This window comes from Macaca nemestrina, chromosome 7 (genome assembly GCF_043159975.1).
Source record: "Macaca nemestrina isolate mMacNem1 chromosome 7, mMacNem.hap1, whole genome shotgun sequence".
NCBI lineage: Eukaryota > Metazoa > Chordata > Mammalia > Primates > Cercopithecidae > Macaca > Macaca nemestrina.
In genome coordinates, this window is record NC_092131.1 from 2,106,881 (window position 1) to 2,129,497 (window position 22,617).

General features: G+C 54.3%; 2 protein-coding genes and 1 long non-coding RNA gene across 9 annotated transcripts in view; 1 reads left to right on the top strand and 2 right to left on the bottom strand.

The window, feature by feature from the left end:
• The window catches only part of LOC105489864 (metastasis associated 1), a 52,536-nt gene extending 51,410 nt beyond the window's left edge, over positions 1–1,126 (bottom strand). For 3 of the 5 annotated variants that reach the window (XM_071099462.1, XM_071099461.1, XM_011755063.3), the window contains exon 1: positions 394–633. In XM_071099462.1, the coding sequence (XP_070955563.1) occupies positions 394–421 (28 nt within the window). In that variant the 5' untranslated portion in view covers positions 422–633. Of the gene's footprint in view, positions 1–393; positions 634–1,035 lie in introns of those variants that run through there. The other 2 variants (XM_011755058.3, XM_011755060.3) reach the window with 2 other exon arrangements.
• LOC105489866 (uncharacterized) lies at positions 134–6,479 on the top strand. The gene is made up of 3 exons (XR_011625455.1): positions 134–235; positions 1,054–1,308; positions 2,177–6,479. It is a non-coding gene; the product is annotated as an uncharacterized lncRNA (long non-coding RNA).
• Positions 6,458–22,336, bottom strand: LOC105489863 (testis expressed 22). Of its 3 annotated transcripts, none has more exons than XM_071099471.1 (4): positions 22,012–22,336; positions 21,382–21,570; positions 8,803–8,931; positions 6,458–8,634 (listed from the first exon to the last, which is right to left on the bottom strand). In XM_071099471.1, the coding sequence occupies exons 2-4, from the start codon at positions 21,529–21,531 to the stop codon at positions 8,455–8,457; spliced, it is 459 nt and encodes a 152-aa protein (XP_070955572.1). In that variant the 5' UTR covers positions 21,532–21,570; positions 22,012–22,336; the 3' UTR covers positions 6,458–8,454. The 3 variants fall into 3 exon arrangements, with proteins under 3 accessions (XP_070955572.1, XP_024651180.2, XP_070955571.1); XM_024795412.2 differs by having other exon boundaries at positions 22,008–22,330; XM_071099470.1 differs by lacking the exon at positions 22,012–22,336 and adding an exon at positions 21,683–21,975.
• Between the last annotated feature and the right edge of the window lie 281 nt (positions 22,337–22,617).

Sequence of the window (22,617 nt, forward strand, 5' to 3'; positions counted from 1 at the left end):
ACCCCACAGCCCCAAAACTCCTGCTCCCAGACCGGCAGCCGGCGCCTCCCAAGGCCACGTGCTCCCGCGGGGGGCTCCCGGCCCCGGCCCCCCGGATGTCCCCGGCCGCCCGCGCCCCCCCGCCACCCCCGCGGCCGCCCCCTCGGCCCCAACAGGTGGGCCGCCCCCCACCCCCGGGCCGCCGCGCCCCGCCCGCCCCCGATGGGGCCGACCCGCGGGGCCATTTTGGGTTGGGGTGAGCACTGCGGGGGGAGGTTCGGGAAGGAGCCGGGGGCCGCGGGGGCGGGCGGGGGGCGCGGGGCCTGCGGGGCGGAGGGGCGGGGGAGGCGGCAGCGGCGGCGGGTGGGGGCTGCGGGCGGGTCGGCGCCGGGCATAAAGGCGGTGCGGCCTTACCTCCGACCCTGTACATGTTGGCGGCCATGTCCGGGCCGGCGGCGGCGGAGGGGCCCGGGGCGGGCGCGGCGCTCGGCGCGGGCGGCCGGGAAAATGGAGGCGCGATGGCGGGGGCGGGGGGCGCCGCAGGCGTTTAAAGGGGCCGCGCTGCTGCCGCCGCCGCCGCCGCCGCCGCCGAGGCCGCCGAGGCCGCGCAGGGACGGGAGGGCCGCGGCGCGGGCGGGAGAGGAAGAGGAGGAGCGGCCGCGGGCGGCGGGGAGGGGCCTCGGGCGCCGCCGCCCACCGCGCGGGCCGTTACCGACCCCGCGCCGCCCGCGGCCCGCGCGCCCCTTCCCGGACAGTTCCTCCCGGCGCCCCCGAGTCCTCCCCGCGCGCCGCTTCCCGGGTGGGCCCTTCCACCAGACCCCCCTGGTAGATCCTCCCCTAGTGCCCTGGGGGTAGAGGGGGATCCTCCACAAGGGTCCTTTCCCTGGTGATTCTTCCTGTGCCCCACAGGTGAGTCCTGCCATAACTCTCCAGGGGGTTCCTCCTGATGCTGGGGTCCTCCGGCATTCCCCCCTGACCCCCAACAAGGGCCCTGAAGCTCAGCGGCCCAGCCCTGGCCTCGGGGTCCCCACCCCACACCTCCCTTCCAGGCCTAACCTTTGCCCCCGACACCAGGCAGCGTGTGTCCTTGGCCTTCGCCGCCCAGCCCGCATGGCATCTCTGGACCGGTGACCGTGCGCGCCTTGGTGTGGGCAGGCTCCGTAGGCGGCAAAGCCTCCCTGAACTGTGACCTGGTGAGAAGGCCACAGAGGAGGTGCCTGTGCCCAAAGGCCACCTCCGAAGACCCCACCTGAGGCTGGAACCCAGCGCCTGCTGACCTCCCCAGCCCTAACAGGGCTGGAGTCCGGGAGCGGCCGTGCCCTTTCCACAGTGAGGCAGCTGCCCTCCCTCCCCACCACCTGTCAGGATGCCCTCCTGTGTGTGTGTGTGTGTGTGTGTGTGTGTGTGTGTGTGCGTGTGCGCACAGGTCTAACGAGAGGAGAGTCCAGTGACCCAGACGCCCCAGCCAGGAAGAGCATGAGGTGGGAAGGGGGCTTCCCAGATGGAGAAAAACAGATGGTCCCACAGTGGCTTGGAGACAGGTGCAACATCAGTGTTGGGGGAGGTGAGGAAAAGGAGCTGTCTTGGGGCTCCAGGCTGCTGGTTTGAGCAGCACCATGGGTCTGGGCCCTGCCTGCTCAGATGCTGGAGGTCAGTGACTGGAGGGAGCTGACATCTACCTGGGACATCCCTCCCTGTAGGACATGGAGCGGAGTGTTCAGGGCTATCAGGAGGGAGCCCTGTGCCCACGGTTCAAGATCTAGGCAGGTGGGACAGATGTGGTCAGGGTGCTGAAGACAGAGCATAGGGAATCCGGCACACAGGACACCAGCCAGGTGGGCAGAAAACAGCATGTGCTGGGAGAAAGCCAGGTGGGGGTCCCGAGGAGAGCAGTGGCCACAATGTCTTGGCTGCAGAGCAGACTAGAAAGGAAAACCCTGCCAGGGTTAGCACAGGGCCAGGAACCGAAGCTGCAAGGCAGTGCTGTCTCTGGGGAGAGAGGGCTGTGGGTCCCAGGACACATCCTACGGGCCGCAGGGAACAGGAGCTGGCTTGCTGGTGATTGGGTGGGAAGAGCAGACAGCCAGGGGCCAGGTGCAGGAGAGGGGCAATGACAGACAGGCAGTGTCTCCCTAGAAAGAAGGTGGGGCTGCTGCCTCCCCTGTCCTACAGCCCCGGCCTACCTCTGTCTCCTCAGCGGGAAAGCAACGCTGCGGCCTGAGATCTCTTTCCACCAACTCCTGGCATGGTCAGAAAGTTAGCCAGAAACAACAGAAAGTGCCAGGCAGCTAGGAGGCATGGGGAGAGCCCCCGAAGCTGTGTGTGTAGTGCCTGCTTCCGCTGCCATCCCAGAAACGGAGGCGCTTCACCCTGAAAACCCGGCCACGCCACCAGGACACATCCTGACAGTGACATGCACACTCTCCCCTGGCCTTGGCCTGGAGGGGAGACTCCTGCAGACACCAGCCTTTGCTCCTTCTCCCGTTGGGGGTGGAGAGAACTGACTGCTGGAGGGGAGACAGTCAAAGCTGTCCTTAGGAGGGAGTACGGCGCAGGGTCTGGTGTCCCAGGGAGACAATCTGAACTTCAAGCCAGGACACCGCAGCGGAGAGGACACACCCCTTACCATGCAGAGTGACGTTTAGTAAACTCTCAAAAGACAGCACAGAGCCCCGTTCCTCCAGCCGACCCCTACTCTGCCTCCCCACTCCAGACCAGTGAAAAAGGTGGATTGCCCTTAAGCCAGCTCAGAGGCAAAGTCCAAAGACCTCAGGTAAGTCAAACAATAAAAACAAAGAATTAAGAAGAATCTGGTCGGGTGCGGTGGCTCACGCCTGTAATCCCAGCACTTTGGGAGGCCGAGGCGGGAGGATCACGAGGTCAGGAGATCAACATCATCCTGGCTAACACGGTGAAACCCCGTCTCTACTAAAAAATAGAAAAAATTAGCCAGGCATGGTGGCGGGCACCTGTAGTACCGGCTACTCGGGAGGCTGAGGCAGGAGAATGGAGTGAACCCGGGAGGTGGAGCTTGCAGTGAGCCGAGTTTGTGCCACTGCACTCCAGCCTGGGCGACAGAGTGAGACTCCGTCTCCAAAAGGAAAAAAAAAAAAAAGGAGCGAATAGGCATTCAGGAAAGAGCTTTGGCGTCAGGACAGAAGTGACAGAAGTAGTGGCATATCCCCAGAGGCTGAGGTGGGAACATTGCTGAGGTGGCACATAACCACATCCATGTCATTCAACAACAGAAAAACAATTCAGCGAGGGTGTGAGGGGCCGGTGAGAAACCGGTATGGAAGAGAACACAACAGGGCCGGGCGCGGTGGCTCACACCTGTAATCCCAGCACTTTGGGAGGCCAAGGCAGAAGGATTACCTGAGGTCAGGAGTTCGAGACAAGCCTGGCCAACTTGGTGAACCCTCATCTCTATTAAAACTACAACAACAACAACAACAAAAATTAGCTGGGTATGGTGGTGCGTGCCTGTAGTCCCAGCTACTCAGGAGGCTGAGGCAGGAGAATTGCATGAACCCCGGAGCCGAAACCATACCACTGCACTCCAGCCTGGGGGCAGCACAGTGAGACTCCGTCTCAAAGAAACAAAAATTAAAAAAAAAATAAATGAATAAAAAAACACAACTGAAGAAACAGAAGAGGACTCCACAGGACTGCTTTCAGATCTTCATAGCAGCATGAATTCAACAATCAGGAATTCAAATACTAGACGATAAAACAGCAGGATGAGAGGAAGATTTAAGAGCCCAGGAAACTGAAAGCACCGAAATCTCACTGTGGCTGGACTGAGTCAAAAACAGCAATGGGCAGAATATCAAGTTACTCAGAGAGGAAAGGCTTGAGATAATTTCAGAGCAAGACAAAGTGATTAACACAATAATTTACTCATGTATTATTTGTTAAACACCTACTTCAAGCTACAGGCCACTCTAGGCCTTGGAGGGTAAGGAAACAGCGCCTTTACCCTCAGAGGGCTTGCAATCTAGCAGGGAGGGGCTCTGGCTCTGAAATACCAACACTTTGGGCAGGTCACTTGAACCCAGGAGTTCGTGACCATCCTGGGCAACATGGTGAAAACCCATCTCTACTAAAAAATATAAAAATTAGCCGGGCGTGGTGGCGCACGCCTGTAGTCCCTGCTACTTTAGAGGCTGAGGCGGGAGGATAGCTTAGGCCTGAGATGCAGAGTTCACAGTGAGCCGAGACGGCACCTCTGCACTCCAGCCTGGGTGGGAGAGCAAGACCCTGTCTAAAAACAACAACAACAACAACAAAAACTGATCTTAAGTCCAACCAGTAAAGATGTAAATCAAAACAAAGACTTTCAGTGGGTCAAATACTGGTAGTGAGCTTTGATCTTCCGGTAAGAAATACCCTGCCAGGGGATACAGAAATGACAGTGCCAGTTTTTCACCATTCACAGGCAGAAGTCAGCCTGTGCCACCTCAGCCGAACCGTGCTGTGCTGCTGAAAACCAAACACACCCATCTCCTGATGTTTTTGTAATTTCTAAAAATAATCGTAGAAGACTTTTTTTTTGGAGACAGGGTCTCACTCTTGTCACCCAGGCTCAAACGCAGTGGGGCTATCTTGGCCCACTGCAGCCTCAAGTTCCTGGACTCAAGCGATCCTCCCACCTCAGCCTCCCAAGTAGCTGGGACTACAGGCGCGCACCACCATGCCCAGCTAATTTTTGTATCTTCAATATGGGTGGAGCTTCGCCATATTGCCCAGGCTGTTCTCCAACTCCTGAGCTCAAGCGATCTGCCCGCCTTGGCTTCCCAAAGTGCTGGGATTACAGGCCTGAGCCACAGCGCCCGACCATCCTAAGGAGACTTTTAAACTTGAGGTGAAGAAGCATTCATCTGCTTTTAGCAATTTTTTTCTTTAAATATTTAAAAGTGTATAAGTAGCAGCTCGACACGTATTTCTGTATTTCCATTACATCCTTTTATCTCCCCATATACATTTAGAAATATCTGGGATAACCTTCAGGTAATGTTAACAGCTGTTATTCCAGGGAGGACACTGTGGGTGCGTTTTTAAAGCTGTATTCGTTGCTGTATTAATAGTAAGCGGTGTTTCTGCAAAGCCAAGGAAGGTGTTTCTCCAGCGGGGCAGCGCCGGGCATTGTCTGGTGCGCAGAGGCAGGCCGCGAACTACATCTCCCAGGCGCCCCGCGCCCCCGCCCGCGCGGCTCCTGTGTGGTGCCGGAGCGGCCTCGGCTCGGTCCGGAGCCAGCCGGAATCACAATTCGAATCAGGCGTGGGAAGCCCGGGGGACCACGCGGCCAACCCTGGGCGGACCTGCGAGCCGGAGACAGCGTCCCCGGGAGCCCCCAAACGCTACCCCGCGCGGCCGCCCGTGGCGCTGCGGAGGCCTGCGGGTGGGGAGGCGCAGTGGCGGCCGGGGCGACGGCCTAAGCACCTCACTGCTGCTGCGATACTTCGGGAGATCCTCACGCCCCTCCCAGGAGCCTTCCCACTCCCGAGACTGCTTCTTCCGTCCCCTTGATTCCACGCGCCTCGGAGACCCGCCCTCTGCCGTCCCGAGAGGAGCGTGCCCCTCTCCTTGCAAGGTGGGCTTCACATGCGCTCCCGCCCCACGAACCCTCCTCTGCCCCAGGGTTTCCTGCCGGGCCCTCGTGGTTTGGGGCTGCCCGTGCACTTCGGGATCCTGAGCAGCACAGCACCCCCGCCTCTACCCACCAGGTGCCGGCAGCCCCTGTGGAAGGCAAAATGCCCCTCCCACAGATACTTGTGCACAAATCCCCAGAATCTTGGGGCAGGCTGGGTTAAGTGGGTTAAGTGGCAGGTTAGGAAGGGCGCTAACCAGTTCACCCGAAAGCAAGCAGGCGACCCTGGATCTTCCGGGTGGGCCCAGCGTCGCCACAAGGGTGTTTCAGGGTGCAGGAGGGAGGCAGAGGAGAGGTGGGCAGAGAAGGGCGGGGCAGAAAGGGGCACTGCCGCTCCAAAGGAGACCAGAACTACCAGTCAAGGAATGTGGGCAGCTTCTTGAGGCTGGAAAAATCAGGGAAACAGAGTCTCCCCTGGCGCCTCCAGAAGGAACAGAACTCTGCCAACCCCTCATTCTGAGCCCAAAGATACCCATTTTGAACTTCTATAAAACTTAGCTAATAAATTAGTGTTGTTTTAAAACACTCAAAGCCAGGTACCAGTGGAACACTCCTATAGCCCCAGCTACTCAGGAGACTGAGGCAAGATGATTGCTTGGGTCGAGGAGTTCAAGACCAGCCTGGGCGACATACCATGACTGTTTCTCTACAAAAACTTAAAAAAAAAAAAAAGCCGGGTGTGGTTGGATGCGCCTGCAGTCCCAGCTACCCAGGAGGCCAAGGTGGGGGGATCACTTGAGTCCAATAGTTCAAGACCAGCCTGGGCAACATAGAAGCCTGCCCCCCCGCCCCCACCAACACCAAAAAAAAAGAAAAACCAAAACCTACTGAATTTGTGGCAATTTTTATGGCAGCTACAGAAAACTAGTACACAAATCCCAGTTGTGACAACCCAGGCAGTCTCCAGGCACTGCCTCTGTCCTGGCACCACCTCTGTTGGAGAGGCCTGTGCGTCTCAGTGCCAATACCCTGCTGCCGGCTGGCCCTGTGGCCACCTTACCCACCAGGAGGTCGGCTCTGGGCCTCAGCCTGAAGGAGGCCAGGGTTTTGCCTCTGCTGCCACCATGGGGGAGGCGCTCTGTAGGGAGACCTCATGGAGCAGAGAGGGGGCAACCATCCCAGCATCGCCAGCGTCCTGGACCACCACCCTCTGACTGCTGCCTCAGGAGACACCCAAACGAGGGCAGGAGAGCTGGCGGGATGAGCCCAGCCCATCCCCAAGTCACAGTCATAACAAGGGGTCCTTCAAAGCCACCCAAGAACAGAGGACTGCCCAGCTCGCCATCCCCATGGCAACTGCTTACCTGTCAGCTCCGCTCTGCCCTGTTTACACCTCAGGATGCAGGGCTCACCTGCATCTTCCTGCCTGGCATGGAGCTGGGCCCATAGGACCCCATTCCCCACATCATCATCAGGGACCTCAGAGGGGGTGGGTCATTATGGCCCCAATGCCCTGCCCAAAACTCACCACACCCTTAAGGACACCTGCTCTAGCTCCTGGAGGATCTGCCCTCCATCCACCTACCCTAGGGCTCCTGAGAAATGCAGAGGATCCCTAGGGTGCACCAAATGACATTCAGAGGACTTGGGAGAGAAGGGGGGCACCTGGCTGTGTAATCTTGGAAGACTTCCCGAAGGAGGAAGGAACTTCACTGAGTCTTACAGTAAGAAGGGGACACAGGCAGGTGCAGAGGATTCAAGTCAGGCCAGGGATCCAGTGTCAGGGCAGCAGGTGGCTTCTCAGCGGTGGGAAGGGGAGGGGTGGAGGCCAGGTGGGCAGCACAGCCAGCTTGTGTGTGTCTGGTGGTCCAGGCCACCGCACAGGTCCAGCTCCTGCCCTCACCTGGGGCCCAGGAGTGATCACCTCCGCTTGCCCCAAAGCCTCCTCCACTTAGCCACCTCCACAGAAGCCCAGTCAGGCCCCTAACGGTCAGTCCCGGAGTCCAGGGCCCTTTCCCCACCCCCACCCACCCCGGGCTGGGAACCCATGCTCACAGCCCTCCTGCCCCGCCTCCCAATCCAGTCCTCCTGCAACTTAGTATCCCCAAAATGCAGCTGGGACACCACCCTTCCGAGGGCCCTGCAGCCTGGAAACAAGGCAGTCACCCAGTGGACCATGGCCCACAGGCCCCTGCTCCAGCCAACTCTGCAGCTGACAGGTAAGCAGTTGCTCAGACCCCCTGTGTAGGCTACCCCCTTGGCCCTCGGCCACCACCAGCATCGCTGTCCAGAGGCCAGGAGGCAGCTCTGCCTCCAGACAGCCTCCCTCTAAGCTGGGCACCGTATTGGGTCCCTGGGCTTGCTGCTCCCCACCACAGCACCCCTGGGATCCCGTGCGCCCTTCTGGGTCTTCAGAGGCAGGACCCAATGTGAGACCCCGCCCCCTGGAGAACTCTCCCCGGCCCATCTCACAGCCTGGTGCAGGCAGGTACCCAGTTCCCCAGACCAGGCCAGCAAAGGAGCTGAGTCTCCAGGCAGCGCCTGCCACTGGGGCCTCCCAGGACACCAGTGCACCTCAGACAGGCCCAGGTACCCCGAGGCCTCCTTCCAGCGGTCCCGAGGGCAAGCTCCTGCTACCCAGGCCTTGCCAGAGCCCCCTCAAACTGACCTGGGGCAGTACTTCCCTCCCCTAGATGGCCTCTGATAGCCCCTAGCCCGGTCTCCAAGGCCTCAGGAGCTGCAGGCTGTCCAGAGCCAGGTTCTGCCTGACCATCATGGGTGGTCGGGATAACCCCGGTGGGGCACAAAGAAGGCGCAGAGGCTGCCCCCACCCTGGGCCCCCAAGGAAAGGCACTGGAAGACACACAATGGGCTGAGTCGGGCTCTTAGGAAGGGGGTGACCTCGAGGCCCGGGCCTCGAAAGTCGCATTATGCCAGAAAGGCGCACTCCGCGCCAGGAAGGCCTGGAAGGCGTTGGTGGACTCGGTGGACCTCAGCGGGTGGGGAAACAGCACGTCCTTGTCCACGTCCTCTGACACCAGCTGGGCTACCATCTGCACGATGTCCTGCGGGCGAGGGTGGGTCAGGGAGCTTTGAGGGGCGGGAAGGGGATAAGGGTGGGGCCCGGGAGCGGCAGGGTAAAGGGCCCAGTTGGACTGAGTCCAGGGAGGCGAGGTGGAGGGGCGGGGCGGGGCGGGGCTGGGACCCGGCTGGGAGGACCCGCCCCCGCGCACCCTGCAGTGTAGCGGGGCCCCGGCGGCGCCCGGCCTCTCCCGGCCGCCCAGCATGGCCAGCCGCCGGCGCTCGTCGATGCTGACGCTCCAGTGGCGGCCCGGGCGCCTGCGCTCCGGCGGCTCGCACACCTGCGGGGAAAGGGCAGCGGGTCGGCGAGGGCCTCGGCGCCAGCTCCCCTTCACCTCTCCTAACCAGCACGCGCTGACCCTCAGAGCTGGCTCCCTCAGCGGCCAGGGGGCACTTTCTAAAGCGCCGTCTGCTCAACCTCCCGCTGCTCCAGCGCCAGCTCCCGGCGCGGGGCCTCAGGCCGTGTGGCCCTCTGTGGCTTTGCACAGTAATCCGTGCCAGGACATCCCCCAACCCAGCACGTGCCCGGCTTCATGTACAGCGGGGCTGCCTCTGGACTGCTTAGTCCTCACGGCCGGCCCCCCGCTTGACCGGCAGGAGGACCCCTGGAGCTCGAACACTGTTGTGTGCCTCAGGAAAGGCAGGACTAAGGCCAGCTCCAGACCGCCCTTCTCCCCAGACCCCTCTGAAATGATCACAAAGAGAGTAAGGGAGAAAATAAAGATGAATCCATAGACAAAAGACCAGCGCCAGTGGAGGAGGGCCCCTGGCAGGGTACAGGAGACTGGAAGGCAGGGACCAGCTGGAGGAGCTGTGGGAGGGCCACAGGGAAAGGTCGGAAACAGGTGGGGTCCCCTGGACAACCCCCATCCCCCAAGAGGGAACTTCCCATGTAGGCTGCAGGAGACGGTTCCTCCAGACTGTGCTCAGCTTGAAGTCCACCATCCTCCAACTCCCTCACCAGAGGTAAGGGGAGAGGGGAAAGAAGGCAGTGCCATGCTAAGAGTGGGATTCATGCAAAATCGAGGTGAATTCTCATTCCTCAAAACACTAAAAACAGAACTGCCACGGGATTCAGCAATTCTGCTTTGGGGTATATACCCAAAAGAGCTGAAAGCAGGAAGGCGAACAGATGTGTGCACTCCGACGGGGAATGTTCACAGCAGTGGTCATTATTCACAACAGCGAAAATGTGGAAGGAATCCAGGTTTCCACAATGGATGAATGGATAAACAAAATGTGGCAGATCCAGAAAATGGAATATTATTAAGCCTTAAAAAGTAAAAAGGGGCTGAGCGTGGTGGCTCATGCCTGTAATCTCAGCACTTTGGGAGGCCAAGACGGGTAGATCACAAGGTCAGGAGATCGAGACCATCCTGGCTAATACGGTGAAACCCTGTCTCTACTAAAAATACAAAAAATTAGCCGGGTGTGGTGGTGGGTGCCTGTAGTCCCAGCTACTCGGGAGGCTGAGGCAGGAGAATGGCGTGAACCCAGGAGGCGGAGCTTGCAGTGAGCCAAGATCGCGACATCGCACTCCAGCCTGGGCGACAGAACGAGACGTCTCAAAAAAAAAAAAAAAAAAAAAAGTAAAAAGGCCGGCCGGGTGCAGTGGCTCACGCCTGTAATCCCAGCACTTTAGTTTAGGAGGCCGAGGCAGGCAGATCACCTGAGGTCAGGAGTTCAAGACCAGCCTGACCAACATGGAGAAACCCCGTCTCTACTAAAAATACAAAATTAGCCAGGCGTGGTGGCACATGCCTGTAATCTCAGCTACTCAAGAGGCTAAGGCAGGAGAATCGCTTGAACCCGGGAGGTGGAGGTTGCACTGAGCCGAGATCATGCCATTGCACTTCAGTCTGGGCAACAAGAGCGAAACTCCGTCTCAAACAAACAAAGACAGGTAAGGAGGCTGGGCGTGATGGTTCACATCTGTAATCCCAGCAGTTTGGGAGCCCAAGGCAGGAGGATTGCTTGAGGTCAGGAATTCTAAACCAGCCTGTGAGACCTCATCTCTACAAAAGAAAAATTAAAAAATTAGCCAAGTTCAGTGGCACATGCCTGTAGTCCTAGCTACTGGGAGGCTGAGGCAGAGATCGCCTGAGCCAGGAGGTTGAGGCTGCAGTGAGCTGTGGTTTTGCCACTGCACTCCAGCCTGGGTGACAGAGTAAGACTCTGGAAAAAAAAAAAAAAAAAAAGAAAGAGAAAGAAAGAAAAGGAAAGAAGGAAGGAGAAAGAGAGAGAGAATGAAAGAATGAACGAAAGAAAGAAAGTAAGGGAGAAAGAAAATGTAAGGAAATTCTGGCCGGGCACAGTAGCTGTAATCCAAGCACTTCGAGAGGCTGAGGAGGGACAATCACTCAATCCCCTTGAACACCCCAGGAGTTCAAGGCCACAGTGAGCTAGGATTGCACTACTGCACTCCAGCCTGGGCGACAGTGCAAGACTCTGTCTCAAAAAAAAGAAAAAAAGTCTTAATAGTCCAGGGCACCACCACACAGCTGCGCTGCAAGCCAGTAGGTAATGGACAATGCCTCAAAATCCTGAAAGAAAATTATTTCCCACCTAGTATCTCACCCAACCAAGGTGTCATTCAAGCATACAGGCAGAATAAAGATATTTTCACATCTTTAGAGTCTTCGAAACTTTCACATCCTCTGAACCCTTTTAGAGGAAGCTGCTGGATGTACTCCACCAAAACAAAGGACTAACCAGGGAGAGTAAGCCAGGGCCCAGGAAACAAGGGGCCCTGTAGACAGGAGGCAGATGGATTGTGGGGGAGTGTAGAAGGGAGAGGGAGTAGGGAAGCCTGCTCAGTGGCCCTGCCAGCTGGGCTGGTTGCTGGCAGTCCAGGGCTCCAGGAAGGCCACTGCCAAGGAGAAAACGCAGCTCCAGACGACCCAATGTGCAGGGGTCTGTGAGAGCAGAGTCCTAGATTTGTTGGAAGGTTTAGGAAAGAATAATCAGTTCATAGAAAATGGGGGAGAGGAGGAGGAGGAGGGGGGCGGGTACACAACGATTTCCTCCAGGGAACACCAAAAGCAGCACAAAGGAAACACGGCCACCCCATGGTCACGATGCCACATGGTCACTGTAAAGCTAACAGTGGAACTGGGTTTCTGCTGAGTAGACAGAATGCTGGTGAGAGGATGGGGAAGGGGCGCTACACCCTTCGTCTCTGCAGTGGGGCATGGACAGAATGCAAGACAGAGGAATGAAAAGAAGGCAGTGTGGCCGGGCTCGGTGGCTCACGCCTGTAATCCCAGCATTTTGGGAGGCCAGGCTGGCGGATCACTTGAGGTCAGGAGTTCGAGACCAGCCTGGCCTACATGGTGAAACCTCGTGTCTACTAAAAATACAAAAATTAGCCCAGCATGGTGGCGTGCACCCGTAATCCCAGCTACTTGGGAAGCTGAGGCAGGAGAATCGCTTGAATCCAGGAGGTGGAGGTTGCAGTGAGCCAAGATCACGCCATTGCACTCCAGCCTAGGCAACGGAGCGAGATTGTCTCAAATACAAAAAACAAACAAACAAAAAAACACAAAAATCAGCTGGGTGTGGTGGTGGGTACCTGTAGTCCCAGCTACTTGGGAGGCTGAGACAGGAGAATCACTTGAACCCCGGAGGCGGAGGTTGCAGTGAGCCAAGATCGCACCACTGCACTCCAGCCTGGCGATAGAGTGAGACTCTGTCGAAAGGAAAGGAAAGGAAAAAGGAAAAAGGAAAAAGGAGAAAGGAGAGGAGAGGGGAGGGGAGGGGAGGGGAGGGGAGGGGAGGGGAGAGGAGAGGAGACGAGGCAGCGTACCAGCAAAGGTGCACTTCTCACCTCAGCATGCAAGGACGTCTGCAAGGCTGAGTGTGGCTTTGGGGACTGCTGTTCTAAATATGTATGTTTTAACAAAAGTAACTTAAAATTAACAAAAATTAAGATTTAAGTAATGAGTAATACAACAGACACAGGAGAACATGTACAGAACTCTTTAACCCACAGAGAATCCATGTTCTTCCCAAACACACTCAACATGCACATGAGTTGGCCACAAACAAAACAGACCAATGCAGACAGAGTCCCAAAACAGATAGATCCTCATGCAGACAGACCTCCGTAACACAGACCTCAACGCAGACCCACAGATGTACCCCAATGCAGACAGATCCCCGTAACACAGACCCCCATGCAGACAGATCCCCATAACACAGACCCCCATGCAGACAGACCCCCATAACACAGACAGACCCCCACGCAGACAGACCCCCATAACACAGACAGACCCCCACGCAGACAGACTCCCATAACAGACAGACCCCCATGCAGACAGACCCCCATAACACAGACAGACCCCCATAACACAGACAGACCCCCACGCAGACAGACCCCCATAACACAGACAGACCCCCATAACACAGACAGACCCCCATGCAGACAGACCCCCATAACACAGGGTTCTGCAACTACAAAGTGACACAATTAGAAATTAATAGCAAAAGGATAACAAAACACTCCTGTTGACATGGACATTCCAAACCACCCTTCTAATTAACTCCCAAGTGAAAAAGAAAATCAAGACTGAAATACCAATTTATTTAGAAACAAACAATGGCAGAGTGCAGTGGCTCTCGTCTATAATCCCAATGCTTTGGGAGGCCTAGGCAGAAGGATGGCTTGACCTCAGCAGAGTTCGACACTAGCCTGGGCAACATAGGGAGACCTCATCTCTACAAAAAATCATTAGCTGGGCATGGTGACGTGCACCTACAGTCCCAGCTATTTGGGAGGCTGAGATGGGAGGATCACTTGAGGCTAGGAGTTCAAGGCTGCAGTGAGCCGTGATAGTGCCGCACACTGCACTGTAGCCTAGGCAACAAAGTGAGATCCTATCTCTAAAAAAATTTAAGAAATTGGCCGGGCATGGTGGCTCACGCCTGTAATCCCAGCACTTTGGGAGGCCAAGGTGGATGAATTGCCTGAGCTCAGGAGTTTGACACCAGCCTGGGCAACATGATGAAACCCCATGCCTACTAACATATAAAATATTAGCCAGGCATGGCTGGGCACAGTGGCTCACGCCTGTAATCCCAGCACTTTGGGAGGCCGAGGCGGGTGGATCACGAGGTCAGGAGATCGAGACCATCCTGGCTAACATGGTGAAACCCCGTCTCTACTAAAAATACAAAAAATTAGCCGGGCATGGTGGTGGGCGCCTGTAGTCCCAGCTACTAGGGAGGCTGAGGCAGGAGAATGGCGTGAACCCGGGAGGCAGAGCTTGCAGTGAGCCAAGATGGCGCCACTGCACTCCAGTCTGGGCGACAGAGCGAGACTCTGTCCAGAGTGGCATGCGCCTGTAATCCCAGCTACTCAGGAGGCTGAGACAGGAGCATTGCTTGAACCCAGGAGGTGGAGGCTGCAGTGAGCCAAGATTGTGCCACTGCACTCCAGCCTGGGTGACACAGTGAGACTGTCTCAAAAAAAAAATTTTTTTTTAAGAAATTAGCCAGACGTGGTGGCTGAGAAATGAACAGTGAAAGCAGGACACACCAAAACATGAGGTATGGTCAAAGCTGTGCTCTGAGAAACTAGAGCTTTAAACACATCTTTAGAAAAAGGTCCCCAAACCATAACCGTGCAAATTATTTGAAAAGACAGAAAAAGAACAGCAAAACAAATGGTCTGAAAGCTTAAAGGTGAAATTAGGAAAGATTAATGAATAAATTAAACAGTGAATAATGATCACAGTGGGTTCTCTGAAAAACCAATAAAAGACTCACTCTTTCCTTACATCCTCACCAACTCCACATAGATCCACCTTTATATAATTTTTGCCAACTTCTTCACTGTTTCATGTTTTGCTTCATTTATTTATTTATTTAATTTTTGGAATTGCAAGTACGGAGACCTCAATCTTTTTTTTTTTCCTTTTTTTTTTTTTTTTTTTTTTGATACAGGGTCTTGTTCTGCCTCCTGAGCAGCTGGGAGTCTACAGTGGCACACCACCCTGCCTAATTTTTATTTTTTGCAGAGATAGAGTTTCACTATGCTGTCCAGACTAGTCTTGAACTCCTGGCCTTAAGTGATCCTCCTGCCTTGGCCTCCTGAAGTGTTGGGATTACAATGGTGAACCACTGTGCCTGGCCCACTTTTCTATTCAATTTTAAAAATAGTTTCCTCATTGCTTTCAAGCATCTCTTCATGGATTCTGGTTGGTAAACATTTGAATGTTATAAATATTACAACTATTTTCTTCCAGACTGTCGTTTAACATTTTTATGTTTTTGATTGCACAGAATGTTTAAAAACTCTGCAGTTAGATTTGTCAGGCTTTTCCTTCAAGGATTTTGTGTTTGGCCTACGAAAGGCGTTTATCACTTCCAGATCCTAAATATCCTCTCATATACTCTCAGTGCTTACATGGTTTGGGTTTAATGCTTTTTGTGTGTGCATTTTTTTGAGAGATGGAGCCGCAGTCTACCATCTTCTAACTATACACCCAGTCACCCCGATACCACTTATTGAAAGGTCTGTTTCTCACTACTCTGAAATGCCATGCTCAACACAAATTAAATCCCCACATTGATGCACACACCGGTTTCCAGGCTACTTGTCCAGGCAGTGGTGTCTCTGCCACCTTCTACCACAGGGCCACACAGTTTTAGTTGCGGGATCTGGTGTCGACAAGCCAGGCCTTGCTCTTATTTTCCAAAATTGTTGCATGGTTCCTTTTCCAAGTAAACATTTTAAAACATCTTTATTTTTTCAAATTATACTTTAATGAATATTAGCAATATCTTGTTTACTTCTGCATGCTTTTGAACTCTGAACAAAGCCACATGGCATGAATAATTTTGTCACCTTTTTGCCTCTTTCACTCAGGAATAGGTCTGAGACTCACGCTCACGGCTGCATGCAACAGGCATCCACACAACCACATCCCCAAATCCGAGGTAAGTTTGCTGTTTGACAGAAAAATGCAATGTGAACTGATACACAGCTGTATGGTGTCCATCTTCACCATGCAGTTGGAATATTCCTGTGCTTACCCCTGCACATGTTCACAGCGCTACCACTGACTTTGGTTGTTTTCAACCCACTCTGACAGTGTCTGTTTTTTTTTTTGTTTGTTTGTTTGTTTTGAGACGGAGTCTCGCTCTGTCACCCAGGCTGGAGTGCAGTGGCCGGATCTCAGCTCACTGCAAGCTCCGCCTCCCGGGTTCACGCCATTCTCCTGCCTCAGCCTCCCGAGTAGCTGGGACTACAGGCGCCCGCCACCTCGCCCGGCTAGTTTTTTGTATTTTTTTTTAGTAGAGACGGGGTTTCACCGGGTTAGCCAGGATGGTCTCGATCTCCTGACCTTGTGATCCGCCCGTCTCGGCCTCCCAAAGTGCTGGGATTACAGGCTTGAGCCACCGCGCCCGGCCTGTCTGTTTTTTAACTGGAACACTTAGTCCACTTTCATTGACTGAATTAAATGACACACCGGCGATTCTATCTGCCACTGTATCTCTTTCTGTTCTTCTGCTGTAAACAGTGAGGGCAGGCAAACTTTCTAAGTCCAAAGTTGACAAGCAACTCCATCTTTTTTTCTTTTTTTTTTTTTTTGGGGAGGGGTCAAGGTCTGGCTCTGTCGCCCAGGCTGGAGTGCAGTGGTGCAATCTCAGCTCACTGCAGTTTCTGCCTCACAGGCTCAAGTCATCCTCCTGCCTCAGCCTCCCAAGTAGCTGGGACTAAAGGTACATGCCACCATGCCTGGCTAACTTTTTGTATTTTTCTGTAGAGATGGGGTTTTGGCATGTTGCCAGGCTGGGCTCAAGCAATCCTCCCACCTTGACCTCACAAAGTACTGGGATTACAGGTGTGAGGCACCATGGCCCACCCCCATCCTCTTCTCAAACAGAGGGACTTAGAACACCTCAGTTCCACTCACAGGCACCATCTTGACTTTATGCCATTGCAGGTACATATATTGATTGCATCCTTGTTTTTCTGTGCATGAGTGACATCCAGTGACTGTCAGTTTCAGTTTACTCACGCACTTCCTGCTTCCTCTCATGCTTTATCCATTTCAGACATTCTGTGATCACTTTCATGATGCTTTGAGATCATTTCTTCAGAACTGAGGTGAGAGTGTGCCGGGGGCAAATTCTCTCTTTTATCATTTAAAAACTTTATTTATTTAGCCTTTTTCGTATAAACCATTTTTTGCCAGGCCTAATATTCAAGGCTGAGCATGGCTTCCCCTGAGAATAGGCACACTACTGCTCTACTGTGACAAGCTCCCGTGACTCCTTTGAAGGTTCTGTCTTCCCGCTCGAATTGCTTCTGAGGTTTTTGTCTCTGGCATTCTGCAATTTCACTATTATGCTTCTCAGTACATAATCTTTTAAAGCCTATAGACTAAATGACTGCCTGTGAGAGCTATCCCCCAAGATGGCATCCAGTGATTCTCACCTCCTGGTATTCATGCCCTTGTGTCATCCCTTCTCACATTAAATAGGATCACCAGTGTATCCAAAAAGGATACTGTAGAAGTGTGACTTCCTAGGTTAAGTTATGGAAGTCATTGCGGCTTCCAGCTCACTCTCTCTCCAAGTGCTCTCTCTCTCCAAGCACTCACTCTGGGGGAAGCCAGCCACCGTACTGAGGATACTGAAGCTGTCCTATGGGGAGATGCACGTGGTGAGGAGCTGAGCCTCCTGCCAGCCCCTATCATGGACTCGCCAGTCACGTGAGTGAGCTGCCGTGGAAGCAGTCTCCAGCCTTCCTCAAACTTTGAGATGACTGAAGTGTTGGCTGCTATCTCAACTATAAGCTCCCGAGAGATCTCAAACCAAAGCCACAGCTAAGCAGCTCCCAAATTTCTAACCTACAGAAACTAAGATAAAAATAGTTACTGTTTTAAGTTGCTAAGCTCTGGGGAAATTTGTCATGCAGCAATGGATACCTAATACATGGCCAAAGGCTGGCTATGGTGGCTCATGCCTGCGATCCCAGCTCTTTGGAAGGCCAGGAGTTAAGAGACCAGCCTAGGTAACATAGTGAGACCCTGTCTCTAATCTTTTTTAAAAAGTAAACTAGTAATACATTTCCAGAATCACCATATACATTTAAAATGAAATTTTTAAGATTCATGAAGTCTGTTTTTTTAAAAAACACTGAATTGTTTTTCAGAAGCCTGATACGTTTAAAATGTTAAATCTTGCTGGGCGCAAAGGCTCATGCCTGTAATCTTAACACTTTGGAACACATGGAAGATCACATGAGCCCAGTTCAAGACCAAACCAGGCAACATAGTAAGACTCTGTCTCTACAAAAAATTTTTAAAAATTAGCTAGGCATGGTGGCACGCCACTGTGGTCCCAGCTACTTGGGAGGCTGAGGTGGGAGGATAGCTTGAGTCCAGGAGGTCCAGGCTGTAGTGAGCTGATATTAGAGAAGCAGGAGTCTAGGAGAGCCAGGATAACGTCACTTTATGTTCAACTCCATCTTGAGACTAATAGAGCACATTCCTTGCAGGTCACAATCATGGCCCTAAGATGTTTACAGCTAAGGAAGCAGCTTGGTAATGCCTACAAGGACAAACTCCTATAAAAGGAAGTTTAGATGTCCCAATACCCACAATAATATATGCTTTCAAGATATAGTTATAGTTATGCTTTAATGTACTTGCACACTAAAATGTCAAATCCTTTTTAAATCAATAGAATAATAAATCGTTATGCTGTCAGCTCACCCACACCTAGGCACAGCTTAGTTTAGTCTTTACATAGATAAAACCTTGATTAAAGAAAAACTTAAAGCAGGTCTGTTCCTCTGCTTGCTTGTTGAGGATGCCCTGCTCTGCAATGGAGCGGCTTTCGATAAATAATCTCTTCTCACTGCACTCTGCAGCTCGCCTCAAATTCTTTCCTGCATGAGATCCAAAAACCCTCTTGGGGTCTGGATGGAGACCCTTTTTCCAGTAACGCTGTGATCATGCCACTGTACTCCAGCCTGGTGACAGAGCAAGACCCTGTACACCTGTGAAATCTGCCCATCCAATATGATAAAAAATTTCCATGAGGAGCTCTACATGCTATTCAGTAACATTTTAAAGTGTTCTTCATAAAGGAATTGAAAAATAACAGGTTTATTTCTAAGAACTTCATGGCTCCTGTTGCTAAATTGAATGGTATCCTTTGTTTCCATTCCATTTTCTAGTTGTTTTTACTGTGTTGAAAAGTTGTGAATGGTGATCACATATCCAAACTCCCTCTTTTATCCATACTCATGTTTCTTAAATTGGATTTTCCAAGTAGGTAACATATTAGCTGCAAATAGTGATTTTCATCTTTTTAGATATTTATACAACATCTCATTTTCTTGATTTATTGTACAGGCTTCTATTTCCAGAATACTGTTTATTTACTTTTTTGAGACGGAGTCTCCCTCTGTCGTCCAGCTGGAGTGCAGTGGTGGAATCTCGGCTCACTGCAACCTCCAACTCCCGGGTTCAAGCAATTCTCCTGCCTCAGCCTCCCAAGTAGCTGGGATTACAGGCACCCACCACCATGCCCAGCTCATTTTTGTATTTTTAGTAGAGACAGGGTTTCACCACATTGGCCAGGATAGTCTCCAACTCCTGACCTCAGGTGATCCGTCCACCTTGGCCTCCCAAAGTGCTGGGATTACAGGCGTGAGCCACCGCACCTGGCAATTTTTTTTAACGTCACAGTGGTATCATGCATCCATCTGCTTGCAGCTAAAATACTTCCACTGGTCACTGCAAGCTCTTGAGAGCTCCTCTCCGTCAGGCTACAGAGATGTCCATCTCTTCCCACCTTATCCAGAACCTACAGGTTTCTATACTTCTTTTGTTCTTAAGGAAAGATACTGGAATTTATTAGCATTGCTTTTCAACAGCTATTGAGATAATCATGTGATTTTCCACCGGTTGTTAATGAACTTTATTTATAGATTTCAAAATTTCTTTGTCCTTGGGTTACAATCTTCTTTTATTTACAATTTCATTTATTCCATATACATTCATTGAGCACCTACTATGTGTCAGGCACTGTCCTAAGCACTGGGACAGAGCTGAGAAGAGACACGTGCCTGTTCTCCTGGCAGGTGGAAGTGTGCAGGACCCATCCTTATGGCTATGAAACTCAGCATTTCAGGTGCTGCTGGATTTGATCCAGTATTTACTCAGGATTTTTCAGTATATGCCCACAGGTAGACTGGCATATTGCCTTCTCTTTTTCCTTCTCTCCCTCTGCTCTCTTCTGGTACTGGTATTGGGTGATACCAGCTCCATACCAGAAGTGGCTCTGGGCAGGTGACGCTTCACCAATGAGGATGACTGATTTCTTGTTTGGGAGTGCCCACCTGTAAAGTCACCTGGGCACCCACATTTTTTAGGGAAGATTCCCTGTCCCCAAACTAAAAACCTGCCAGTCAGCAGAGATGCACCCATGCCCCTTTCCATCCTTGGCCAACAAACTCATTCTTCCACTGCTTGCCTGCCCTTGGAGGCCTTCAGCCCACTCTCCTGCCTCCCAGCCTTGTCCTCAACCACCATAACCCATAGCCACCAGTCCATCTCTTGGAACTACAAATACAGCCTGGCTGCCCCTGCCCAAGAGCCACCGGGTCCCTGTGTCCTTGCAGGATGTGGGTCCAATACACACTCCTCCTGCACCCACATCCCTACCCCTTCAGACACAGTGCCCTGTCCCCAGCCCTGTGCAGGACAGAAGCCTCACAGCCCCTGGACCTCCTCTTGAGCAGCCCTCACTAGACAGGTGACCTATGTGTGTTTATAGTCTGGACTGCCTGTCATGAGGTGTTTGCCTCCCAAAAGCCACTGCGTCTGCTGGTTTGGTCACCCCACTCCCCAGCACTTGACACCGTCATAGGGGTCTTGAAGGCATTTGGGCCTGAAGGACATGACTGAGAGGGTACAGAGGGACCTCAGTGGGCAGCCCTAGGAACACACGCAGACACGCCTGTGTGCATGGCTCAATGAGCTCCCCACACTGAACTGGCCGCATGACCAGCGCCAGCTGCCAAAGTATTGCCAGTGCCCAGGAGCCCCTGCACCCATCTTGCCACAGCCTAGAGCCATCTCTGAGCCTGGCTTTGAACCTTCCAAAAGTGGAACCACACAAGTGGGGTTCTGGCTTCCTGTGCCCTCAGAGAACATCCTGGGGCTCAACAGCTACATTCTATCAATCTCACTACTGGGCCTGGCACAAGCCTGCAGCTCACTGTCCAGCAACAGAGAGACCAGGAGATGCTTCTGGTTTGAGGAGTCACAAGCAGAGCCTCTCCCAACATTTTGTTTTTGTCAAATCCTCCTGACAGCTGACCCACCTGGTTGGGAGGACGCCACCCCTGCTGGGGACCTTGCTTTCCCTCCCGCTTCTTGCCACCTTCAGCCTGGGGTGGGGGGCACTGGGCAGGGCTGAGGGAAGTGTGTTGCCTTGGCTTCTTCCTGGCCTTAGAAGACCTCTCTACAGAGCCCAGCAGAGGCCAGTGGCCCACAGTTCTGGAGGCAAGAGGGATGCAGGTCCACCCTGGTGCTCGTCCAGGGCCATGGGGGAAGACAGCCTCCTGAGTTCAACCGTCTGTTTCTCATCAGTCCCCACTCAGCCCTCCCCTGAGGCTGCCCATCACGGCCAGCCTGGAGTTTCCAGGGAGAGCGGCCTCAGGTGGGCTGGGGACAGGAGGGTAGCCTTGGCCAGGGTTTCCTGCTTACCCAGTCCTGAGTCTGCAGTCCCTGCTGAGCGCTGCTTTGGGTACTGGGCTGGCCCCAGGATGCTGTCGGGCCCAGTGGGGGTCGCCTGTGCTCTTGGGAGAGGTGTGACTCCAGCTTCTTCCCCTGAGGGGACAGCTTCCTGCTGTCCATCTCTAGCCCTAGTAGGCTGCTTGTCCACACCTCTGAGATCTGGGGGAACGAGCAGCATGAGGTGGGGTGGAGCCCAAGGCCACCCGTGTGCCCACCAATACCTGAGTCCCTGGGGGCAGATGGTGGCAGTGTCAGGGTCTGCTAGGGTCACCTTCCAGTCAATGGTCAGGCATCACCGACCCCTCTGCGGGGAGTGGATCCCCTCAGCTCCCGCCGCAGCTCTTCACACCAGCCTCCCAAACTGTCCCCTGCCGACTCCACCCCGGGAGCGCGGTCACCCTTCGGCAGCCTCCCGCACGGACGCCACGCCGCTGCCAGCCCCCTCAAACGGTTCCAGGGGCATCAGTCCTCAGCCAGCACTGCGGGCACGCTCTCAAGGAAAGGCCCAGAGCTGTTGCCACCGCCCTGCTCCCGACCCGGAGACCTCCCCTCTACACGGCCCAGGCCTCACCCCAGGCCCAGCCCCGAGCCCTTACGTGCCCGCCCTCTCCGAGGGGGTGGGTCTGCGCGGCCGAGGTCTGCGGAGAGACGGGGGAGGAGGGCTCAGGAGGACACAAGCTGGAGGCCGGGGGCACTCTGGGGTTCGGCGGGGGGCGGGGCACACGGGAACGGCGGTCAGAGGTCGGGGGTACGCGGGCGTCCGAAGATAGAGGGAGGAGCAGGCCCGCCGCAGATGGAGGGACCACAGGGGAACCCGTGAGGTCCACCTCAGGTGGAGAAGGCCCAAGGGGCCGGCACCTCTCCCGGAACTTCCGCTACGACCGGCCCCGCCCCCTCCGGTTCCGCTTCCGGTCTGCGCTGCGCCTGCGTTCTGGTCTCAGTTGCGGCGGGTGGGGGCGGCCTCGGGGTCCCCGGCGCATAAGCGGGTCTATCGCAGCTACCGCCCCGCGGGCTCTTCCGGGCGTCGGCCTCCGGGATCTCCCGAAGCACAGACCTGAACTTGGGGTTTGTCGGCCCGAGCCCCTTTCGGACCTGCGTCCTTCCCGCGGCGCGATACCGCTTCGCCCCGGGCCACTTCCGTGCGCGGGGCCGCAGGGCTGTGGCAGGGCGGACCCAGGACAGGGTGCGTGGGCGGGAGGGAGGCGC